Here is a 22,309-nt window from a genome sequence, read left to right on the forward strand (position 1 = left end):
AAGAGCAGACTCAGTATTGAGCCCGTTTCTTCATTTCGTAGTAAAAGTTATAGATAATTAAATCCCTTATTGAAAGAAGTATCCTGAGTGATTATAAGAAATAATTCATAATTCAGAAGCCTATATGAGCCACGAAAATTGAGATTGAGCCTTGCATCACCGGGTTTATTTCTAGCTTTTTGTTAAGAAATTTTTGAATTGCAACGGTATTAAAACTTGTTTTTCATGCCGGTTCAAAGTAATTTAGAGGTATTCTTTAATTTAGAGGTATTCTTTACTTTAGGGTCTTCTTAAGTACTTATTTTGTTCCATCATAATACCCGTGATGTCGCTATATCATCGACTAGTGCAAAAATCCCATCTTGGTATAATTATCGTTCTCATTTTCGGGAATATACTCTTCTTCGGATACTTTTATACTTTAAATTCAGAAAAATCTTATATTTATTCACCATCTGGGGAATCGGAGTATTATGTCTTACAGAACAATTTGGTTTCCAATGACCAGGAATTGAGCAAGATTGTTGAGTCCCAACAGTTGGGGAGTCTCAGTGAACAAGAGGTTATCTCCAAATTGTCCGAACGATTGAAAGATTCTGAACAAAGTAAGAAAATAGCAGAAAAGATTAAACAGCAAGTCTCTGATGAGTATAAAGAGAGATACATCGAGGAACTAAAAGCCCAAGTCGATAAGGATTACACCCAGCAAATATTTCGTCAACTGGAAAAATCGTATACTTTATTCCAGGAGTTGAAAGCGAAATTCTTAATTGACCATAGTAAGGAGATAAAACAGTCTTTAATCAATGATATATTGAAGGATGCAAATGATGATGGCGATGGAAAGGCGTCCAATCTCAATTCTCTAATATCCAGTAAGGTCGATAGCCAAATTAATAAGCAAAACTACTTGTCTTTTATATTCAATGATTTGATATTTGCTTTCAAACCGAAAACCGAATCGATTCCTAAAATGCAAGAGGGTGATTCGATCGGTGGAAATATGTTTCGTGAAGTTTTGAATCCAGGTTATACTAAAGAATTTTTAACTAAGGAAAGAGTAGAATTGAAGGATGATGTTTTCAAAGATTTACAAGATAATCATGATAATTTGGTTAAAGCCTTGCATAATCTTGATCCACCTTTACCCCAGTTTTATAGTGGAGATGGGATTGTGATTAATGGTGGGGGTGTATTCATGACTGGTGCCATCATTACTTTGATTCAACTACGTGAATTAGGTTCAAAATTACCGGTGGAAATCATCCTTAATGATAGCGAAGATTATGATGATCACATCTGCAAAACACTATTACCTAAATATAATGCTGGGTGCAAGATCATACAGCAGGAACTTGGGGATGAATTGTACAGAAAACTCAAGTTATCAAGTTTCCAGTTCAAAGTTGTCGGTTTATTGGTTTCAAGTTTTGATAACATAATTGCCCTTGACGCTGATAACTTGCCTATTAGAAACCCCGATTACTTACTTTTTTCTGAACCTTTTCTTTCCTCCAAATTCTTATTATGGCCAGATATTTGGCATAAAGGTACTTCTCCTTTATACTATGATATTGCCCGTTTTAAAATTAGTGGTCCCCCCACTAAAAGACAAGGTTTAAAAAATGATCAGGATTATGGAGAATATGTTAAAAAAAATATCGATAATGAAGTTTTCTTTCATGATTTACAAGGTACTCCTCCTGGTATTGGGGCAGAAACTGGTCAATTGGTTTTTTCTAAAAAAGAACATTTCCGTAGTTTTGTTTTATCATTATATTATAATATTTATGGTAAATCCCATTATTACCGTTTATTATTTCAAGGTACTTTTGGAAGTGGTGATCGTGGAACTTTTATACCAGCCTTACACGTTATGAATGAACCTTATCATCTTAATAATTACCATGTCTGGTTTGCTGGTTATGAAGAGAAATACATGAAAAGTGGTAAGGTAAACTCTCGATTAGAAGAAAGTACAATGGTTCAACATGATCCAAAGACTTCAATCAAGTTTTATGAAGATTGGGAAAAATGGCTCAAGGGGAAAAACATGGACATTAGACTCTATCCATTTCAAGATAACGATTACACAAGAGATTTGTTTCAATCATTTTTGGATGATATGAAAAATTCAAATAATGGTCAAGATTATAAACTACCCGAGGTCTTGTTTTTGCATGTACATAAACCAAAAATCAACCCAGTAAGAAACTTGTCCCCTAAATATAAGTTTCAATTTAAAGAAAAAGTTTATACTCAAAGATTTTTAGGAGAGTCCGGGAAATATAATAAAGAGTTCGATTCAAATGAAGATTGGGAATTAAAATTCAATTCAATTGCAAAATGGGTTGTTTGTGATGCACTCGATAGTAAACGATTCTGGAACGATATTGCTAATCTAAATCAAAAGGATGTTTGCAAAAAGATTAGTCTGTTTGTTGAATTTTTAAAACGAGATTCAACCAACAAAGATTCAGCTAAATTAACTTCTGTGTAAAATTTGGCTTTTAGCATTTTGAATCCAGTTTCTACAAGATAGTTTCAGGTTTTTATATATTAAGATATGTAATTCACGAACAAATATATTTTTTCATTTTTCACTATAAAAGATAGAATTAATTAATGAGCCATATACTTTCTTCTTTTCATCACTTAGTAAATAAAGGAACATTTTTCTACTTTTCTTTCCGTTCGTTTGCTTTGTCCGTCTGACAAATTCTAGGTAAAGTATCATTATGGAAGAAATGAAATAGCTCGAATTATTATCTGTTTCGGATAAACCGCAAGGCCCCTTTATTGACGCTAGGGCTTGACGAGCCCCGTTTACACACACAAACTGGGGGATTTTTGGTAAGTGATCATACAGATTAACAAAAATTAAACATTCTTCAAACCCGTTGTATAAAGTGAATTCTCGCTGGTCAATTTTATTAACAACAACATGGAGAATATTTAAACCTTGATGTAAATATCTTGCACTTGAGCAGTTATCTTTAAGGTATTGGTACATAAACTCTATAATTAAGTAACCATCAAAGATCAACTCTCCAAATTTTAGGTTTGAGTAGTACATATACATCTGAAGAAAGATATTCCAGATTCTATCAGGTTTCAACTTGTTCTTCTTGAATTCCTCTTTGAGAGTCGAGTTGATTTTTCTCGAAAAATCTTCATCAGACAAGCTAGGTTCATATTCTCCTTGGTATATATACTTAGCAATCTGATCCATACAGGCTTGTTTGCTACTCATACTAATTTCCTTTAATGCCCGTAGAATAATGTCTTCAATTTCTGTATTTTTGTATATCTTTTTGAAGTCGCCTAGAATACAGGTTGGTTTTGGCTGCAAATCATTCTCTTTCATTTGAACAGATTGGTCCAAGGGTTGTCTCTTGCTTGAGGGCTCTTTGGTATCCAACTCACTGTGATCCTTTTCTTTTCTACTTCTTCTTGCTTTCCTACTCATTTCTAAGGGCGTTTAAAAGAAAGTGTAGTAAAAAGTTTTTTCAATTCACAAATGTAACATTTTGATCTTTAAAATCACCGTTGAATATAAATTCAAACCCACTCCCGGTGGTAATACCCCAACTTTGTAACAACACTATAAGCTTAAGCGACATTCCGAGTATGACCACACTCTAAAGATGCTTTTCCATTTCCTAATGAGCTTCTCTTTGCCTTAATTCTTTGAGTTTTTATGTAATTACTATTGCTTTTTATGTAAAATCAAACTCAATACCTAAGCTAAATGACTTATCTTGTTATGTTAGTCTCCTTTTTGTCCTTTCAAGTTTGATTTTAGCAAACTTTTTAAAAATTGTAATTTTTTGTTAGCTTTGAATAAACGTCTGCATAAAGACCCCAAATTCGAAATTAACGTCTACGGCCATATCCAGCATAAAGCATGATTACCCGTCCGATCAATAATTATTAAGCTGCTGAGAGCGATGCTGAGTACGTTAGTGGGAGACCATAATGGAAACCATCGTGCTGTAGACTCTTCTTTTTTTGCAGTTTTTGATTAATTTTTCGCAGCGAAGATTGATTTGCAACCTTCTCGACTTAAAATCGTCGACTCCATTTTGTATTAAGCGAAGTTGAAGATGTTCAATATAAAGATACTACGAGAATTGTTGAGTTGATAAGGAGTTGACGAATTCACTAACTGTGGCTGAAATGACGTGAGATGTAGAAAAAAACGTATATATTTTCGAGACGATGACCAGAGAGTTCTGACTTGACCTAACCAGCAATGACCCAGGATCATACCATTCTAGTTCATAATGGAAAAGTATATCAGCTTGACCAAGACGAGATACCGAAAGAGGTCGTTGTCGAAATCATTAGCAAGCTTCAACAACAATTGAAGTTGACTAGTTCTCCGCCTCCACTTGAAAAAGTGATAAATCTTAACGATTTTGAGGAAATTGCTAGTAAGTTTTTGAAACCAGAAGTTTGGGCATACTATAGAACAGGTTCGCTTGATGAAATCACCTTGAGAGAAAATATACGTTCATTTTCCAAAATATTCTTTAAGCCCCGAGTTTTGCAAGATGTGAGAAACGTTGATACATCAACTAGGTTATTAGGAACAAGCACTGCATTACCCATTTACATTACGGCATTTGCAAATAGTGAATGGGGGAACCCATTGGCAGAGAAAATCTACACCAGAGCAGCTGGAGAAGCAAATTTAATTTACATGATACCTACCATGTCCAAATATACATTAGAAGAAATTGAAAGCGAAGCCCATTCTGACCAAACACAATGGTTACAAATATATATCAGCTCTACTGGAAAGGAAGGATCATTCGACAAAATCAAGCAAGCAGAACGATTAGGTAATATAAGTTCAATTGCATTCACTATTGATACTGCACAATTAGGAAAAAGAGAATCAGAAGACCGGGAGCTAGGTAAAGGATTTAGGGCTCAAAGAATGCCTCATGATCCATCATTTGATTGGAATACGTTATTAGAATATAGAAAACGCACCAGCTTGAAAATTATTTTAAAAGGTATCCAAACTAAAGAAGATGCTTTAAAAGCAGCCGAATTGGGTATTGATGCTATTATTATTTCAAATCATGGTGGCAGACAACTAGACTCTTCTCGCCCTACAATTCAAGTCTTGGCTGAAGTCGTACCATACCTCAAGGCAAACGGTTATTATCGCAAGATTGAAGTATTGGTAGATGGGGGTATCAGAAGAGGTAATGATGTGGTCAAAGCATTGTGTCTTGGTGCCAACGGAGTTGGTTTGGGTAGGTCCTTCTTATATAGTGGATCTATCTACGGTAAAGATGGAGTTAAAAAGGCTATTGAAATTTTAAATGATGAAATCAAGTTAAGCTTAAGACTATTAGGAGTAAACCGTTTAGATCAGTTAAATGAAAATTACCTTGATTTAGCCAGGTTTCATTAGCATATATAATATAGAAAGGCAATGTCCTACGATATTTCCAGCTGAATTTCATGTATTTTTTACGAAACCTTGACTTTAAGTCTTTGTAATTCATTAATTATTAGCCTATCACGGTCCGTCAATTGAGACAAGAAGAAATTCGGAGTAATTATCACTTTTCCTCTCTAATTTCCGTAGGGCTTCGGCCCTTCTCATATCCTTTTTCTGGTTTTTCTAAGTTGATGATTGGTCAAAATCCATGCTGAAAAAACGAAAATGAAGGCACGTCTTACCTACTCACATGTACCAGCCTAGTATCTAGACAGTTGAACCATTCAACCAACAGCCGGCTGGCATTTCTCTTCTTTTTCAAAGTAATTAATACCTAATTAGGCACGCCAAATTGCCGTAACTCGCACTTCTACAAAACAGGTTAAGCCGTTCCGTCAGTTAAGTGCGAGATGGCATCAGATAAATTTTCTCGTATCAGCCTCCAGATTAAACTACTGTTCCCGATGCTTAGTTGAGTAGATGCTTCCAGCACCTACAACGGGGATGCGCTGGAACTGCTAGTGTACTTGGCCCTTTCATACGGGGAGGGAGATCGATAAATCATGGGGAGGTGCACAATCTCAGTAGTACAATAGTTGTAGCACAACAATGGATGCAGCTGAAACCGAAAAGACGTACGAAGTGCCAATAAATTAGTGTTTTGTAACAAAAGAAAAGGCAATAGAGGAGATATTTAGAGGCGGAATTGCTAACTAGTTTAGCCAATTGGACTCAGAACTCACTAAGGTGCTAATTTACGACGAATGTTGTAGCTGTTTCTTTTTTTAATTCCTATTATTTAAAAAGTATTTAAATGATGGGATTTCATGCATTCTTGATTATCTTGATCATCTTGATCATCTTGATTATAATTTTCAAATAAGTATGTCTTTTACTGCTGAAAAATCTGCTGAAAAATCTGCTGAAAAATCTGCTGAAAAATCTGCAGAAGCAGAGATTCAAGCTGGGACCAACCAAGCCGATTTCCATACCGATTTGGAAAAATCATCTAGTCACTCCAATGATGTTCACAGTGCTTCCAGTGAAGAAGATTTTGGCTTACCCAAATCAAGAGGGGTTTCCCGTATTGAGGCTGTCCATGATTATATGTCTTCGGGATTCACTTTAAAATATATCTTCTTCGCTTCCATTTTCATTACTGCAACGGTGAAAGCATTAGAATCTTCAACCGTTAGTAACTATACCCAATTTGCTACTTCATCGTTTGGCCATCATTCCATGTTGTCTACTTTACAAATTGCAACCTCAATTATCTCTGCTATTTGTAAACCATTCTTAGCTAAATTTTCTGATTTAACCTCGAGACCAACTACTTACGTTGTAGTATTAACCATTTATGTCATAGGTTATATAATTATAGCTTGTTCTCCTACTATCACTGCTTATGTTATTGGGTCTGCTTTTGTTTCTGTTGGTGATTCAGGTTTGGAATTATTGAATAGTATCATTATTGCTGATTTAACTCCTTTACAATACAGAGGTGTCGTTAGTGGGATCTTGGCTAGTCCTTATCTTGTTACTACCTGGATCTCCGGTTACATTGTTCAACATTTCGTTGCAGTTAATTGGAGATGGGGTTACGGAATGTTCTGTATCTTGATTCCTGCTTGTTTACTTCCTGCTATAGTAATCATGTTTGTATTAGATCATAAAGCTGAAAAGCAAGGTTTGAAAAAATTGAGTGCTAATCCTCTTGTTGAACATAAAGATAAATTTTTCAGTTTAACCACTATTAAAACTGCCTTGATTGAAATTGATGCCTTTGGTTTAATCCTTTTAGGTTTTGCTTTCAGTTTATTATTATTACCTTTCTCCCTTTATCCAACCGCAGAAAATGGTTGGAAAAATCCAAGTATGATTGCAATGATTATCGTTGGTGGTATCTTATTCATCGCTTACTGCTTATACGAATCCCTCTGGGCTCCTTTCCCTTCAATGCCTAGAAGAGTTTTAATTAATAAAACTTTCATTTGTTGTGTTATTATTGATTTCGTTTATATGCTTGCTGGTTATATTCGTCTTCTTTATTTTAGCTCTTATACTTACGTTATCACTAATTGGTCAGTTAAAAATTGGACCTATTTTTCAAATACTTTAACTATGGGTCTTTGTTTCTTTGGGGTTGTTGCTGGTATTATCCATAGACTTACTCACCGTTATAAATTATTTCAGGTTTTTGGTCTTTCAGTGAAAATCATCGGGATGGGTTTATTCGTTATGTTGACTACTCAAGGTATTAATAATGGTGTCTTGATTTCATCTACCATCCTTGATTCTATTGGATCAGCCTTTTCAGTTATTGCAACTCAAGTTGCCGCTCAGGCTGCTGTTCCTCATCAAGATTTAGCAACTACCATATCTTTATTATCTTTATACTCTTCCATTGGTGCTGCTATCGGTTCTGCTATTGCTGCTCCAATTTGGAGTTCTAAATTAACTAAATATTTAGGTGAATACACCAACTTGAATTCTACTGAAATTGCTGAATACTTGGGTAGTACTGAATATGCCCGTTCTCTTCCTTGGGGTTCTCAAGAAAGAAATGATGCCTTAAGAGCTTATAATAAAACATGTTATTACTTATTTGTTCCCGCCTTAGCATTAACTTTCATTTCTTTGATTGCTGCATGCTTTCAAACCGATTTTTACCTTGGTAAACAATTAAATTGTGTTGAAGGTGAACAACCTACTGAAAAAGAACAAATCAAATTTAATGAAGATGGAGCTCCTTTGAAATGGTATCAAAAGGTTGCAAATTTTTTCAATAGACCTTTATACTAATTGTCAAAATATTTATTCTCTTCTTCCTATGTCTTTTTAATATTTTTAATAGATTCATAATAGTGATTTATTTTGTAAACCTGGCAATATAAGTGATCTATCGTTTCTTCGAATGGCTGACCTGACCATAACTTACCCAAATAGTAGCTTGTTTCATTAAGAAATTCGCACCCAATCACAGATGGCAACAGATAAAATAAGAGGACTTCATGACGAAGAAGATAATCCAATTAACTCCATGGCTCTATCACATGTACTGCACTGCAAGAAGTTTTGTAGTGAGGCTAACTGTTCTGTTGTAGACTTGACTTTTATTAAATAGTCAGATCAACTCTAAAACAACCCATTTGTCTTGACAAATTCGGACTTGTAATACCTACTGACTGTGCATCTCCTGTGAATAAGTTTTAAGGTATCTCTACTCAAATTTTAATAATTCCACCTTAGATACTTATTATGCTACCTTTCCTATCGTTCTGGGATGTGAGAAAGCCGGTGTTTCTCAACTGAGCCGTTCAAAAGAGACGGCATCGATATTTGACCTGTCAACAAATTAAAGTTACTTTATGAGTCCCTTGTTTGGCCCCAAAGATCTTGGGAATCATGGACCAATGAATCGTTCTCTTTGGATATTCGCTATCGGTTTCAATTGTGATTTGTGTCGCTACCTGTTTCATCAAAACTTCATATTAATTGTATACTCAAACTGCTTTTACATAAAACAAATAGGAAAGTATAACCTAGTATGCCTTAGTTCCACTTACTTAAAATTTCAAAGATCGATAAAAGGATAATTTATCAATTTTTGGAGAGATTTTGAAATTTGTATTTGTTTATGACAAATACGAAGACATTTTTATCAAGTATCAGCGGAAAATTGCAAAAAAATGTAAAATTTGGCTGAAAGTCAGGAACTTCAGGAAAGATAAACTACAATAAGCTACAAGAGGGAAAGTAATGGGGCCTTCGTAGGCATGTAAAAACATAGAATTGATTGGCGTGTTGGGTATCCATCCAAGTTCGTACCTGATAGAACATACCTTAAGCAAAGAACTGGAAAAGTCAAAAGTTTAATAATTAGGAAACAATCATAGATCTTTTTAAAAATGCTGCATAATCAAATTTGACCAACCTGCTTATCAAAATAAAGTTACTATAATGATTAGTTGCGTTTGAGCATCTATTCAATTAGAGTTTATAATAGGACCTAGTGTCAAAGGTATAATGGAAGATTTAAAGTCTAAATTGTTCATGTTGTTCTCTTAAACGCCGGTAAGCTTGCCTTGATTATATTCGTGTATGTCATTTTGAAGAAAGTATGGCTGAATTATTCAAATACCTTAGCGAAACGTGAGGATGGTGTGAGTAAACATCATTGTTTTAACAAACCTCCATTGTTTACAACAAGGGATGTTTACACTAATACCACGAGGTATTGTCTAGTTTTTTCTTTGCAAGTATTAAAGTTTGTTTAACGTCATAACTCTTTTGTTTTACAGTATTTGAAAAAAGAAAAAAAAATGTAAAGATCTCCTTCATATGTCTCCTTAGACGCGTCATCGCCACTATATCTTAGCGTTTTCTGTTCAAGCCATAGTAAACAGCAACCACCTCAACAACAGACATATCTGACAACGAAAACTAAGAAGAGTAAGCCGTTTTTTTTTTAAGAAAATTAAAAAAATTGAAAAAAATTAAAAAAATATGAACCCAAACTAGTGATTACAATTTAGGCAGTATAAAAAACCAGGCCATATTTTTGTTATAAATTATCCGATATAGTGTAACGGCTAGCACGGTTCGCTTTCACCGAGCAAACCCGGGTTCGACTCCCGGTATCGGAATTTTATTTTTCCTAATTTTTTTTATTTTTGAAGCCGTTTGTCTCCTAAAAAATACATCAAAGATTCATTTTTGCTACTCAGACAGGCTTATTTTGATATAGCAGGCAAAGTGGTTAAAAAGCTTGCACAATTTCGTACGATAACCGACAAACAAAGATAAGCACTGGGAGCTAAACACGTTTCGGAAATACCTGGCGAGCCCCTAGAATTGATCAGCAAATCCAAATAGGCTTTGAATGAAGAGCAGTTGCCAGCCCGATAATCTAAGCGTACACTAGGTGGTGCTCCCACGAGAGTATGTCCGGTTGATTCCCTAACTCCACCTGAAAATATTATATAGGCAAGCAATGCATGTGTCAAAGTGAGACTTTGATAAGTCCATGAGGCGAGAAACTACGACCTCATGTAGCAATATGAGAAGGAGGAGCAGTTGAAGAAGAAGAAGGAGGAAGGACTGAATAAACCCAATAAAATAGTTGATTGACGTCAATTAATAATAAATAATCATAACAAAGGTCTACTTATAGATGCGTAGAAGAAAATACTATCAAAGTGGACTCGATTAAAGTTACTTCAATAGAGGTAAAATAAACCATTAAACGTCAAGGTTATTTTTCTTTCGGTCATTTACAATTTGTGCTTAGATAACAAACACAAGATACAACAAAACAGAAGCAAGAGAATTCGACGGTAGTGAAATTGGATCTAACATGAAGGTGAAGGGATGAAATAACATAATACTCGTTTAAGTAAAGTGATCAAGCGAAGAACCACCAAAACCAAACCTAAAAAAAAACGAGGAAATGAAGACTCCGATCATTTGCACCATTTTCATTCTGGTGTTAATATGAATTTAGGGAGCAGTCCCCCTGTAGGAATTTCTGTAAGTCATTGCCTCTCAAATGTATGGTTTTTGTTTTGCCAATAGAAAGTTTCTATTGTACTGTGTCTTAATCAAAGGTTTATTAACGAAAGGCATTAACGAGCATTGGCGAATAGATATTTAGAGTGTATATTACCGTGTACCAACTATATTCAAATAACTTTTAGAGTCGGTTTGGCATACTCAATGCGGGTACGTTAGCTAACACTGGTAGGTAAGTATTCTTATTGTACTTGAACTTAATTATTCTGATAATTATAGGCGAAAACCAATCACAATAATAAAGACAATGCCATTTACATTATTACACCAAAATTAAACGAATCGAATTGCCAAGGTCAACAATCTGAACAATAGTAATGCATAGGATGTAATTCGAATGGTATTTGTTATGTCAAATTAGTTTTTCCTAGTAGCATTGTGAGTATTTCAGCTGAACTTATTTTTCCATAATATTTGCCTTATTCCTCCACATATTACCAATTCGATTCCCTGTAAGAGGCTGCCCGAGGTGCCTCCGATCTGATAATTCAGCAAAATTAGGTAAAAATGGTATTTCAGTAGTTGTTTGTTTGAAAAAAAAATAATAATAAAAAAAAAAAAAAGAGAATGAAAAATGTCAGTTTTGTTCTTCCAACCTTTCTATTGATTGGCACCTTCCGTATTATCGCCACACACAAGCTCTTAAACCTTTTTTTATCTTTTAAAGTTCGTGTTTGTTCATGTAGTTTTTTGATGTAAATCGACTTATTTGCTTTCCCAACTTATTCTTTTCTTTTTCTGTTATTGTGAAACACCTATATCCAGTAAATATACTTAAATGTAGGTTTGACATTTTACTCGTACTTTTATATATATCATCATATCATCATATATATATATCTATATTCCTACAATTTCATATTTCCTTGATGCCTCGATTTGGTTGTAATTGCAATATTTCGTCTATAATACAATTTTTTTTTCTTTTTATTGTTGCAAACTAGAATTAATTCTCAATTAAATAAGGTGGTTGCATTTTCAGAATAGTGGTCCATAATAGATATATATATATATATATATATTAATCTCAGTGATCAATTGGCTGAGGTCACATAAACAAGAATTGAAGTGATAATGTCTGCTTATATTTTACTAGCGGCCAATTCCAGTGCTAACAATGCTCATCGCAAGCAGTTGGAGAAGAGAAGAAGAGTTAAGAAGAGTGGTCACAGTCAATATGATCCATCTACTACTTCCGAGTCAATTCGTCGATACAGTACTTATTCCTCGCTGCATTCCTCTGGATCAAGAAGTTCAAGTGATCGTAAAAAAGTTTATGATGTTAATTCCAATGCTTACGTTGACAGATCAATGTTAATGACTACAACCGAAAAATTATTAAGTCAGTATGATTCTCAATATGAAGCCATTAAAAATGCAAGTAAGTATCAATGGTTGAACGAAAAATTGAATCACTGTCATCTTGATACAAGTATTGATGATTCATTATTATTAACTGAAAAACATTTAAATTTATTAAGGTATTCATATTTTAAGACTTTCACCCATGATTATGATTTGATATTAAGAAACATGAATTCCACTGATTCAAATAATCAACCTAGTTTGAAGTATCTTCGAAAGATTGAAAAATTAAGAAGAGCAAAGAATAAGATAAGTCATGAATCAATCCAGACTAGCGATGACGATGATGATACGAAGGAAGAAGATGAAGATGTTAAAATGGCTCATTTCGCCAAATGCTTGAATATAAATGATGAAAGGGCCATTTTCCAAGAATATTCTACATTTAAAGCCAATTTAGATAATGGAGCTAAATCAAATATTAGATCATTAATGAAATCAAACAATTTTTGGAATAACATTTATCAAGATATTAAATTTAACTATATACAATTAAAACATTCATATAATTATTTTGATTATTTACCAAGAATTGAGTTTACCATGAATTTTTTCGGTGAATTATTTGATTTATTTCTTTATAATATTAAAATGCTTAAAATTAACATTCCAAATAATTTAAGATTGAAAAATGAAGATGCTGATTTTTTACAAAAATTTACATTTTTCTATTTTGATAATCATAATTATGAAAAGATTATTGAAATGAGTCATAGACATTTGAAAACATATCAAACTCAATCAACAATGAATAATACACTTAATAGTCCAATAAGTTTAAGTTTTAATTTAGATCGCAAAGATTCAGTGCAACAAGATTTAAACATTCATAAAGATTTAATGAATAAATTAATTGAAACATTAATTGATAATTTGAAAAATTCATTAAATTTACCAGATAGAATTTATCAACATAATGAAAATAATAAATTATTTAAATTGTGGGAAAGTTTTTTAAGATTAGTTATATTCGATTTATTAGTTGATGAAAAATATTACTTACAACAATTTAATAATGAAACTAACGAAGAAGATGATGTATTACCAGCACCAACTATAGATTATGAAGATGATGACTACGACAGTTGTTTATCACCATCATCATCAACATTTGATTTTACTTCTCCAATGCAAATCAATCCTTCTAGTTGGGCCAGTAGTCCAATTCAATCAAGAAGTTCAATTATTAGTAGTAATACTAATAAATTGAAAATTATGAGAAATTCTTCGGTAAGCTCAAGATCAACTACTCCTTCTAGTATTATGTCTAGTCCTAAACAACGGAATAAAAATAGTGTTGCATCTACTATTTCTTCATACAGTTACGCTCAACCGAATATTGGTTTGGGTATAAGTCATGAAGCTGAGGTTAGTACCCCTACCACTCCCGAAGATCGGTCAACCAATCATCATGATATAGTTGGTTATCCTTCTTCAAAACCAAGTCCTCCTCAATCACAAAAAACTTTTAAACTTGGTTCAAAGTCTTCATCTCCAAGTATGACTACTAATAAGAGTCGTAAATCAATTTTTGGTAAATTTCGTAAACAATAATTCTTTTTTTGGTTAGTCTATTCTGTTCTTTTCTTTTCAATTCATTTTACTTTTGGTTTATTTATTTATTTAGGTTAGGTTTCTTTTCTTTTTCTTCTACTTTACGTTTTCTACTTTTTCTACTTTTTATTTCTAGTCAATATACTATATTCCAGTCACACGAGCAACTTAGCTTCCGGATTTGTATTGTCGCTACTACATTGTTGTATGTATCTCGAAATTGTGTACATATAACCATACAGATCCACAAAATTAAGATTCTGATGGTTTAGATATACTAACTCAGTTACAAAATGGCTTTAGGTTCAACCACAACCTTGTTGGTCGAGTCGTTGCTCCACTTCTGGCTCCATTAGTTGCAATCGTTGCTTCAGTCGTCTCCCCTATTCGTCATACCAAGTCATCGACCTCATCATAGTGTTACCGGTATCCGCAAACCTACTTATTTTGCGTTCACCCTGCTACACCAGCTTTGCCTCGTAGCTTCCCTTGAGCATATACGTTGGAACTCAGCATCCCTGGAATGTGCAGTGCAAATTAATTGAATATTCAGTTAAATATTGCAAAACGGTCCCAACGGTTATGATGTCAAAAACGCCTCTTGCCTCTTTGGGACTCGACGATTTCCGAGAGAAACATCACGTGCGAGTCACGTGCAAACGTTTTTTCCGCCCAGATCCGGTCATGTTTTTTTTTGCTTTCTTTTTTGCTTTCTTTTTTGCTTTCTTTTTAATCCCAACCAGCATTTAGTACCGTTTAGCATCCCAACGATGGCCTCCGAAGAACAATCCCAATGAGCTCATAACAGGGAGCGATATAAGCCTACATCCTCGAGGGGGCCCACTATGTTGGGTATAACCACAACGAGAGTTTTTCCGGCAGCAGAGCGAGCTTTTCGGGGTTCCCCTAGTAGAATCAGTTACAGCAAAGGTTAAAAATCAATAATGAGATTAAAGTTTACAAGAATATTAATAGAAAATGAAATGAAATTGAAAGGGATGAAATCTAAGGAAGGAGTTAGTGAATAGAGTGATGGTTTGATACCAGAGGTACGGAACTTCTTGATTTGTAGCCAATATTCGCTTAATAGGGTAAATTACTAAACAAATAATAAGAATCTTGCATCCAAAATTCTATTTAGTGTCATCATCTTTAAATGATGATGAAGGGTAAATTGAGTTTCCGCTTGTTGGAAGAGTAACAAGGATGATAAATATTGATAAAGTTTGGGGATACGGGTTAAGTTAGTCGACCAGGAGGTGACTTGGTCATAGAATGTCAATTGGAGAACAATAAAGAAAATCGATTATCCCTGAAATATTTTGCAAAGACAAGTTTATTGTTTAGATATTAGGAGGATTTATATTATTGACTCTTGCTATATTTATCTATTTATTTTGATTTAAAGTTTCTTTTTATAATTTATATAAAGATATATAAAAGATTTAAAATTTCTTCACTAAAAAAATATCATTTTGACTACGTCTATACAATTTTTTACATACCCAAGCATTAACGATGGCACCACCACCACCAACATCAGATTCTCATTTATTAAGAGAACATAAGTTTTATGAAACCGGTAATATGAAATATGCATTACCATTTTTCAATCAAAATTATTCATATGAAACTAATGATAGTGATGATATGACTGACTTTATTATAAAATTTGTTATTATCATGATGATAGTTCTATGTCTTAATAGTAAGATGGTTCGTTCATTATTTAAAGGAAGAACCACCAAAGAAGTTGAATCAACTCGAGAAGTTGATGCTTCATTAGTTTAATATCATATTCATTTAATTCTTTCTTCACGACTTTCTTTTCTCTTCGGTTATTTTAATAGGTTTCTTTGCATTACCCATTCATTTCTTGCATCTTCATTCATTTATACTTCATTTATACTTCATTCATTTATACTTCATTTATACTTCATTCATTACATACACTAATTAAATTTATTTAAATCTTGACTTATTGTAAACATTTCTAAATCCCATATATTCCAATCAAACCAAATAATACTTGGAATTATAGTAATTAGATGCCATATAGCATGTCCGTCGATTAATCTTTTCCAAGGTTCGAAATCTAAGATTTCAAAACTAATACCAAAGATCAACCATAAATTTAAAAAAATTGGAATGTATGGAATGTATTTTGTTTTGGAAATTATCCCAATATAATTCAATTTGGTTAAGATTTTGGTTTCAAAAGGCAATAATTGTATTGAATTATTATAAATATGATCATTTTCACAATATAACTTGATAATGTTATAGGAATGAACCATCCATAAGATTATGGAACTTGCTCCAAACACTAAATTAAATACTGTATTATAATTATAATCCCAGTTCAATTTTAATTTGGTAATATGTAAGATCCAAACGCATACTAATCCAAACTGAAAATAATTTCTAGTAGCTTGTTGATCTTTCTTGAATAGTTCAAAGTATCTAATTATAATGGCATTAAAATTAGCCATTATAATACTTGCAGCACCAAAGTAATCTAAAGTTTCACTCACTGCATTATCTCTTATATGGAATAACGTACTGAAAAGCCATCCAATTACTGATATTATCAATAAGATTAAATATTGCTGATACATGGTTGCCAATTCTAAATTATGTTTCTTATTTTTCAGATACTGTTGTAAAATTTTTGGTAAATTAACCCAATTAACGTATAAGTTACCAATGGAGAAAATTGACAGGAAAAATTCAGTAAATCCCCAGATTCTTTTAAATGGCCATTTCCCATAAAATTGCACCATTGGTAAATCATTAATTTCTCGATTATTACTAACAAATTGTTGGCATTTATAATTACAATCCAGTTTACAATCCCATTGGAAAATTAATTGGAAGATCGGCGAAATTCTATAATTATTATTGAAATCTTCAAATGTATACTTGAACGAAGGTGGAATCTCTCTTTTCTTCAAGTTATATGATTGTTCTTGGGCAAATTCGGCATTTGCATCCTTTTCTTCTTGGGCAAATCGTTGTTTGGAGATTTCTTCAAAAATATTGGTTCGATCACAACTCATGAGTGTAATACACTGGCTCAAACACTCAGTGAACTCTGTCGAGTGATCTCCTTGCGAGGCCACCACCACCAGTAACCCAGCTAAGTATCCTAAGTATTTCAAATGCATTGGCTTCAAAGAGAGATGGAGTAGTTAGTTGTCCTGTTTAATTGGTGCACTGATTCTTTTTTCGCGTAGCTTACTTTACTAAACACCAAAATCCAGTAACGATTAATCACTCCAACAATATAACTTGATACACTAGTTGATATCCATTGAACTCTTCAATATATGAATTACTGGGTATCAAACTGGCTGCTGGTATTAGCCAGTAAGTAGATGGGGAGAGGTGCGTGTCCTTACCAGACCCAAACTCCACCGCCTCTGCGGTACGGGTGTCATAACCGGAACTTTATGTACGGGGATTTATGTACGGATCTTTCCCACTGGCAGGTAAGAATACCCTTTCTACAGGGTATACGACAAGCATGATTGCAAATGAAACTAGAGAACGCCAGAGATCACTCTTAGAGTGGTGGTTGGAGTAGCACAGTGGAGTGCCGGAAATAATCCGAATCCAACCCGGTATAGATTGCTTGTTTCTCCATCTTCCTTTCGCTACAAATCAGTTCTAGTCACCAGGACAGAACTTCAAGGAATAAGAGTGTAGAGTAAAGAACCCAGTAAAATTAAGAATGCCGTTACTATATTTGCCTTTATGCACTTTTGTACTTGGATCTTTTGTACTTGGATATAAGTTTGTACTTGGTTATTTTGAGTAATACCATTTTCTTTAATTTCTATTTGTTAATTTTTGGTTTGTTTACATGAAAATTTTTCACCCTAGACCAATTCCCCTTTCCTCTGTTTTCTCCAGTAATTGGCCAAGTCCGTCCGGCCCCATTCTGGCCACTGTGCTAGTCGTTGCCACTGCCACTGCTCACTATGACCATTTCAATTCCTACAGTGGCCTCTGATTCAACTTGGTCTTTCTCTAGAAAGGAAATATCGTTTTTAAATCAAAAAATCTAACTGAAAATTTTTTAGTGGGAACAATGTAAAATTTTTTTTTCCTATTGTCTTTTTTTTTTATTTTCCGGTCACTTTTATTTTTGTTTTGTATGGCAAATATGCATAACTTGCGGCTCACAGTAAAAAATTTTTTTTTTTTTTTTTTTTTTTTTTTTAAAAAAAAATTTTTTTTTTTTTTTTTTTATTTTATTACTGAAATTTTTTATATATAAGGATATGCTAATCTCCAATTCCCCTTTTTCTATTGCCAACACCATTGGAAAGCTTTTTCAGTTCAGTCATATATAATCCTGGTGATTACTTTTAAGATTTTTATATCTTACTTTTATTATCATTCATTTAATTCTTGATGTCAACCATTCGTAAGTCTAATCGTACCAGAACCTTGACTGATAAGTTCAAGGAATCTAATTTAACCAAGACTAACCAAAACCAAATAGAATCACCAGCTCTTAAGAAAAGAAGATTGAATGATGAAGACGACCATGATAAGATTGATCCAGTGGAAAAACTATTAAGCTTGACCACATTTAACAATGATATTCTTTTAGATATTGACCAAGAACAGCAACAACAACAGGAAGAAGAAGACGGAGAAGAAAGTGATAGTGAAGATTCAGAATATGAGTCAGAAGAAGAATCTTCTAACATCTCCTTAAATTTCTCCAAAATATTAAATGAAAATATTAGAAATTACTATTCGAATTTGAAAAGATGTCCAATAGAAATTTATAATGACAATTCATCATTTGCATTATTGAATAAACAACAACAGCCACAAGAACAACCAAAACAGCCTCCACAACAGCAAGAAGTTCCTTTTTTCAAAAATGTGAATTTCAATCCTAAACCGCAATCGGCTTATACTTTTGATGAATATCTCAGTTATGATGATGATGAACCTACTACGCCTTCTACTCCTACAGTCTTGCCCAACAATAAAATGTCTTTCCACTATAGACATCACGATAATCTCAATCTTTCCACTACCAACCATTCTACAAATGAACCTCAAGATATCTTCAAAATCTTGAATAAAAGGTCAGTCCTTTCTGGTAAAGCAAGTGAAATGGTAAGCACCGGCAACTTTCTTATTAATGATTTCTTTTTATAATCCCCCTCTCTGTGCATTCTTTTAATTCTATGATCTAATGTCTTTGTATACTAATAAATATTGCTATCGTTATACCCTCCTCTTTTGTAAGCAAATGAAAAAAAAAAAAAAATTTTTTTTTTTACGAGATAAGGGCCGCTCCTAATTGGGAAAGCACCGCTCGTCACGTGACCCGTACTTGCTCTCTTTGAAATGAAATTCCGATTAACACCTCCAACATATCTAATCTATACAACAGGGACTATGATAACCCACCTGGTGGTCTCCTTATCAGCGAAAAGCATTTGCGCAAGGGATGAATTTGAATTGCTAGATATTCTAACCAGGTATGCTCGCTACAAGTTTCCACTATTATTTTAATGCTAACGTGGTTTGGTCATGGCAGCTCGTTTACTACGCTGTTTGGCTATAACCGATTTTGTTTTAACGTTGAACTAAAAATTGTTCCGGCTGCATCACGTGACCACACCGGAAAAGGAGGAGTTCCGGTGGGATTTTGCTTCTTCCCCCCGTATTTCGAGGGGACAGAAAAAGGTATACCCTGTTCAATGCTACTAGAACTTCATCTATAGGGTTGAATATGGGGTTAACTCTATTGATATATACCTATTTGATTGGGGGGTTGACATTCCTACCAGGGTTGGTTATAATATTTGTGTACCTACACCCTATATTCCAGGAAGAACAAGAAGAAGAGCAAGAGCAAGAATTTATAGGGAAGAAATTGAAAGCTGGAGAAATTGAAGAATTGAATCAACTGGGATTAGATACTTATAAAGTTGGCTGGATAACAGTGACACAGGAATATTTGGAATCAATAGATGAAATCACTTCTTCCACTCAATCAATAAGTGATTCAACTTCTAATAAATCAGCATATTCGAGCTTATATAAATTAGTAAAGGATTCAGAAGACCCGATTAATAATTCTTCAAATAGTTCAATCAAAGAACAACCTAATACAACAACCAATACAACGACCAATACAAACAAATCATCTAACCAAAAGAAACATCGGTATTATGCTATCTTGAAACACGGGAACTTATTTCTATATAAAAATGAAAAATTAAAAGATGTTAAACATGTGATTGTCTTATCGAATCATATGATCTCTATTTGGCCCAAAGGATTAACCGATGCTCAATTATTCACAAAATATACCTCAATATCAATTATGAAGAAAAACTGGTCGAGAAATCGTAGATTATCGGATAATTATGAATCAAATTTGAGCCATGACGAATTTAATGATTCTCCTAAAAAATTAAACATCTTGGATGTCTTGGATCCAAATAATAAACTAAAACCTCCCCCTGGATCCTTTTTCATCTACTGTGATAATAATAGTGATAAAGAAGATTGGTATTTTGCCTTGATTAGAGCTACTAAAATTGATGATGACTCAAACAAGTTGATCGATCCAAGAATTCATGCTAAAACTTTACACTTTGAAACTTCAAACATGATGGATCTAATTCAAACTTTATATAGCTCGGAAGGTCAGCTAAATACTAAATGGTTAAATGCCTTGATTGGAAGAATCTTTTTATCTTTACAAAAAACTGAATTATTATCAAATTTCTTAAAGAAAAGAATTGATAAAAAGTTAAACAAGATAAAAACTCCGGGTTTCCTTGATAAATTCCAAATTGTCGATTTAACAACGGGTAATTCTGCTCCCTTCATAACTTTCCCTGAATTAAAAGAAATAAACCCAAATGGTGAGGTTTTGGTTTCTTCTTATATTCATTACTTTGGTTCAATGTCTTTGAAAATTAAAACAAAGCTCAACATCAACTTGGGTTTCAAACCAAGAGAAGTCGATGTCCTTTTAAAAATTACCCTTGTAAAATTACAGGGCCCCCTTATTATTAAATTTAAGCCTCCTCCTTCAAATAGACTCTGGTACACTTTTGAAAAAGAACCTTTGATTAATTTAAAAATTGAACCAATAATAAGCTCAAGACAGTTAACCTACAATATCATCACTAATACTATCGAAAAAAAATTCAAAGAGGCAATCAAAGAGAGTCTTGTCTTACCGTTCTGGGATGATTTTGCTTATTACGATACCGAAAATGAATTTTTCAGAGGTGGTATTTGGGATAAGACGGAAAGGGAAAATCTAAATACTAATAATAATAGTACCGAAGAAAACCTAGAAGTGTACGATAGCAACTCAATTGATAATGCTTCCATGAAATCTTCTTTAAAAACTGATGACTCAAGCATAAATCTCGATAAAGCTAGCTCAACAACAGAACTATCGTCATCTAAACCAAGCAATTCGAGGTTAAAAATTTCAAATACTTTTAATGATATCTCGAAAAAATTGAAAAAACCAAGATCCCAAACTCAATTAAATGCTAATCTTGACGAAGAATCTGAACTAAGTACTGAACCTATTTCAAGTTCTCCAAGTATAAAATCATCATCTACTATTCCAAGTAAAAGCAAAGATCTTAGTGGTGACACTGCTTCGTCTAAAAAATCCATTAGCACCTTGAAAAAAATTGGTAAATGGTACTTCAAAGATGACAAAGCTTTAACTACAACTTCGGACCAGGAAATCACTTATACTCCTCCTGAAATGATCTCTAACAGAAGAAGCAGCCCGAGAAAATCAAGTTTTTCAAGTAACAAGTCTACTCAAGACGTAGCATTTAAATCAAACTCAATGTCTCCAACGTATGATTTTGGCTCAAGATTTCCACTCAATGGGTTTATTTCTGGAAATTTTGATGGTGGATCCAACAGTTCAGAAACTACAAATGAAAATGATATTGAACCTGACTTAAAATCTCGTCCCACATCGATAGAATTGAAAAGCACGTTTCATCAAAATGACACCCAAATTCCAATTTCAAAAAATGATGATAACTCAACATTCGATTCTGACTTATCAAAAACTGAAAAAGCGGACTTGATTTCGAACTTGAAAATATTACCTCCCGATGAAGATTCCGACGTTACACAAGGCTCAACTCCAGCGACAGAAGAACCCCCATCAGTAAATATTTCCCCTGCAAATTCATCTAATGAAACCCATGGCCCTATCCCAAAGAATTTGTATAGAAAACCTCCACCAAATGACACTCCACCTCTTGCACCTACAAATGAAAGGGATCTAATAGAGGATATTTAAATAATTATAATACATAAATGCTATTT

At 33.5% G+C, this 22,309-nt stretch overlaps 7 protein-coding genes and 1 non-coding gene across 8 annotated transcripts; 6 read left to right on the top strand and 2 right to left on the bottom strand.

Moving 5' to 3' along the window:
- Positions 1-249: 249 nt before the first annotated feature.
- HYPBUDRAFT_144244 (alpha-mannosyltransferase) lies at positions 250-2,500 on the top strand (the record flags this gene model as incomplete). The annotated part of the gene is made up of 1 exon (XM_020219875.1): positions 250-2,500. The coding sequence occupies exon 1, from the start codon at positions 326-328 to the stop codon at positions 2,498-2,500; it is 2,175 nt and encodes a 724-aa protein (XP_020074262.1). The 5' UTR covers positions 250-325.
- Positions 2,501-2,593: 93 nt separating this feature from the next.
- HYPBUDRAFT_8112 (uncharacterized protein) lies at positions 2,594-3,469 on the bottom strand (the record flags this gene model as incomplete). The annotated part of the gene is made up of 1 exon (XM_020223712.1): positions 2,594-3,469. The coding sequence occupies one exon, from the start codon at positions 3,467-3,469 to the stop codon at positions 2,594-2,596; it is 876 nt and encodes a 291-aa protein (XP_020074263.1).
- A 786-nt stretch (positions 3,470-4,255) lies between these two features.
- Positions 4,256-5,432, top strand: HYPBUDRAFT_163456 (FMN-dependent alpha-hydroxy acid dehydrogenase; the record flags this gene model as incomplete). Its single annotated transcript, XM_020222619.1, has 2 exons — positions 4,256-4,294; positions 4,373-5,432. 2 exons carry the CDS (start codon positions 4,256-4,258, stop codon positions 5,429-5,431), a joined length of 1,098 nt encoding a protein of 365 aa, XP_020074264.1.
- A 1,094-nt stretch (positions 5,433-6,526) lies between these two features.
- Positions 6,527-8,167, top strand: HYPBUDRAFT_93730 (MFS general substrate transporter; the record flags this gene model as incomplete). Its single annotated transcript, XM_020223913.1, has 1 exon — positions 6,527-8,167. A coding segment is annotated over one exon (1,641 nt), but the record flags the coding sequence as incomplete, so codon positions are not given.
- A 1,868-nt stretch (positions 8,168-10,035) lies between these two features.
- On the top strand, positions 10,036-10,107 carry HYPBUDRAFT_t161. The gene has a single exon. It is a non-coding gene; the product is annotated as a tRNA-Glu (tRNA).
- Positions 10,108-11,935: 1,828 nt separating this feature from the next.
- HYPBUDRAFT_168651 (uncharacterized protein) lies at positions 11,936-13,963 on the top strand. Its single transcript, XM_020222812.1, has one exon. The coding sequence runs from the start codon at positions 12,107-12,109 to the stop codon at positions 13,949-13,951; it is 1,845 nt and encodes a 614-aa protein (XP_020074266.1). The 5' UTR covers positions 11,936-12,106; the 3' UTR covers positions 13,952-13,963.
- Positions 13,964-15,412: 1,449 nt separating this feature from the next.
- Positions 15,413-17,118, bottom strand: HYPBUDRAFT_244074 (uncharacterized protein; the record flags this gene model as incomplete). The annotated part of the gene is made up of 1 exon (XM_020223324.1): positions 15,413-17,118. One exon carries the CDS (start codon positions 17,116-17,118, stop codon positions 15,904-15,906), a length of 1,215 nt encoding a protein of 404 aa, XP_020074267.1. The 3' UTR covers positions 15,413-15,903.
- A 1,252-nt stretch (positions 17,119-18,370) lies between these two features.
- Positions 18,371-22,304, top strand: HYPBUDRAFT_168653 (uncharacterized protein; the record flags this gene model as incomplete). Its single annotated transcript, XM_020222813.1, has 4 exons — positions 18,371-18,383; positions 18,462-19,093; positions 19,462-19,669; positions 19,708-22,304. The coding sequence occupies 4 exons, from the start codon at positions 18,371-18,373 to the stop codon at positions 22,281-22,283; spliced, it is 3,429 nt and encodes a 1,142-aa protein (XP_020074268.1). The 3' UTR covers positions 22,284-22,304.
- Positions 22,305-22,309: the final 5 nt, after the last annotated feature.

The sequence above is a fragment of the Hyphopichia burtonii genome (genome assembly GCF_001661395.1).
Source record: "Hyphopichia burtonii NRRL Y-1933 unplaced genomic scaffold HYPBUscaffold_8, whole genome shotgun sequence".
NCBI classification, from domain to species: Eukaryota; Fungi; Ascomycota; class Pichiomycetes; order Serinales; family Debaryomycetaceae; genus Hyphopichia; species Hyphopichia burtonii.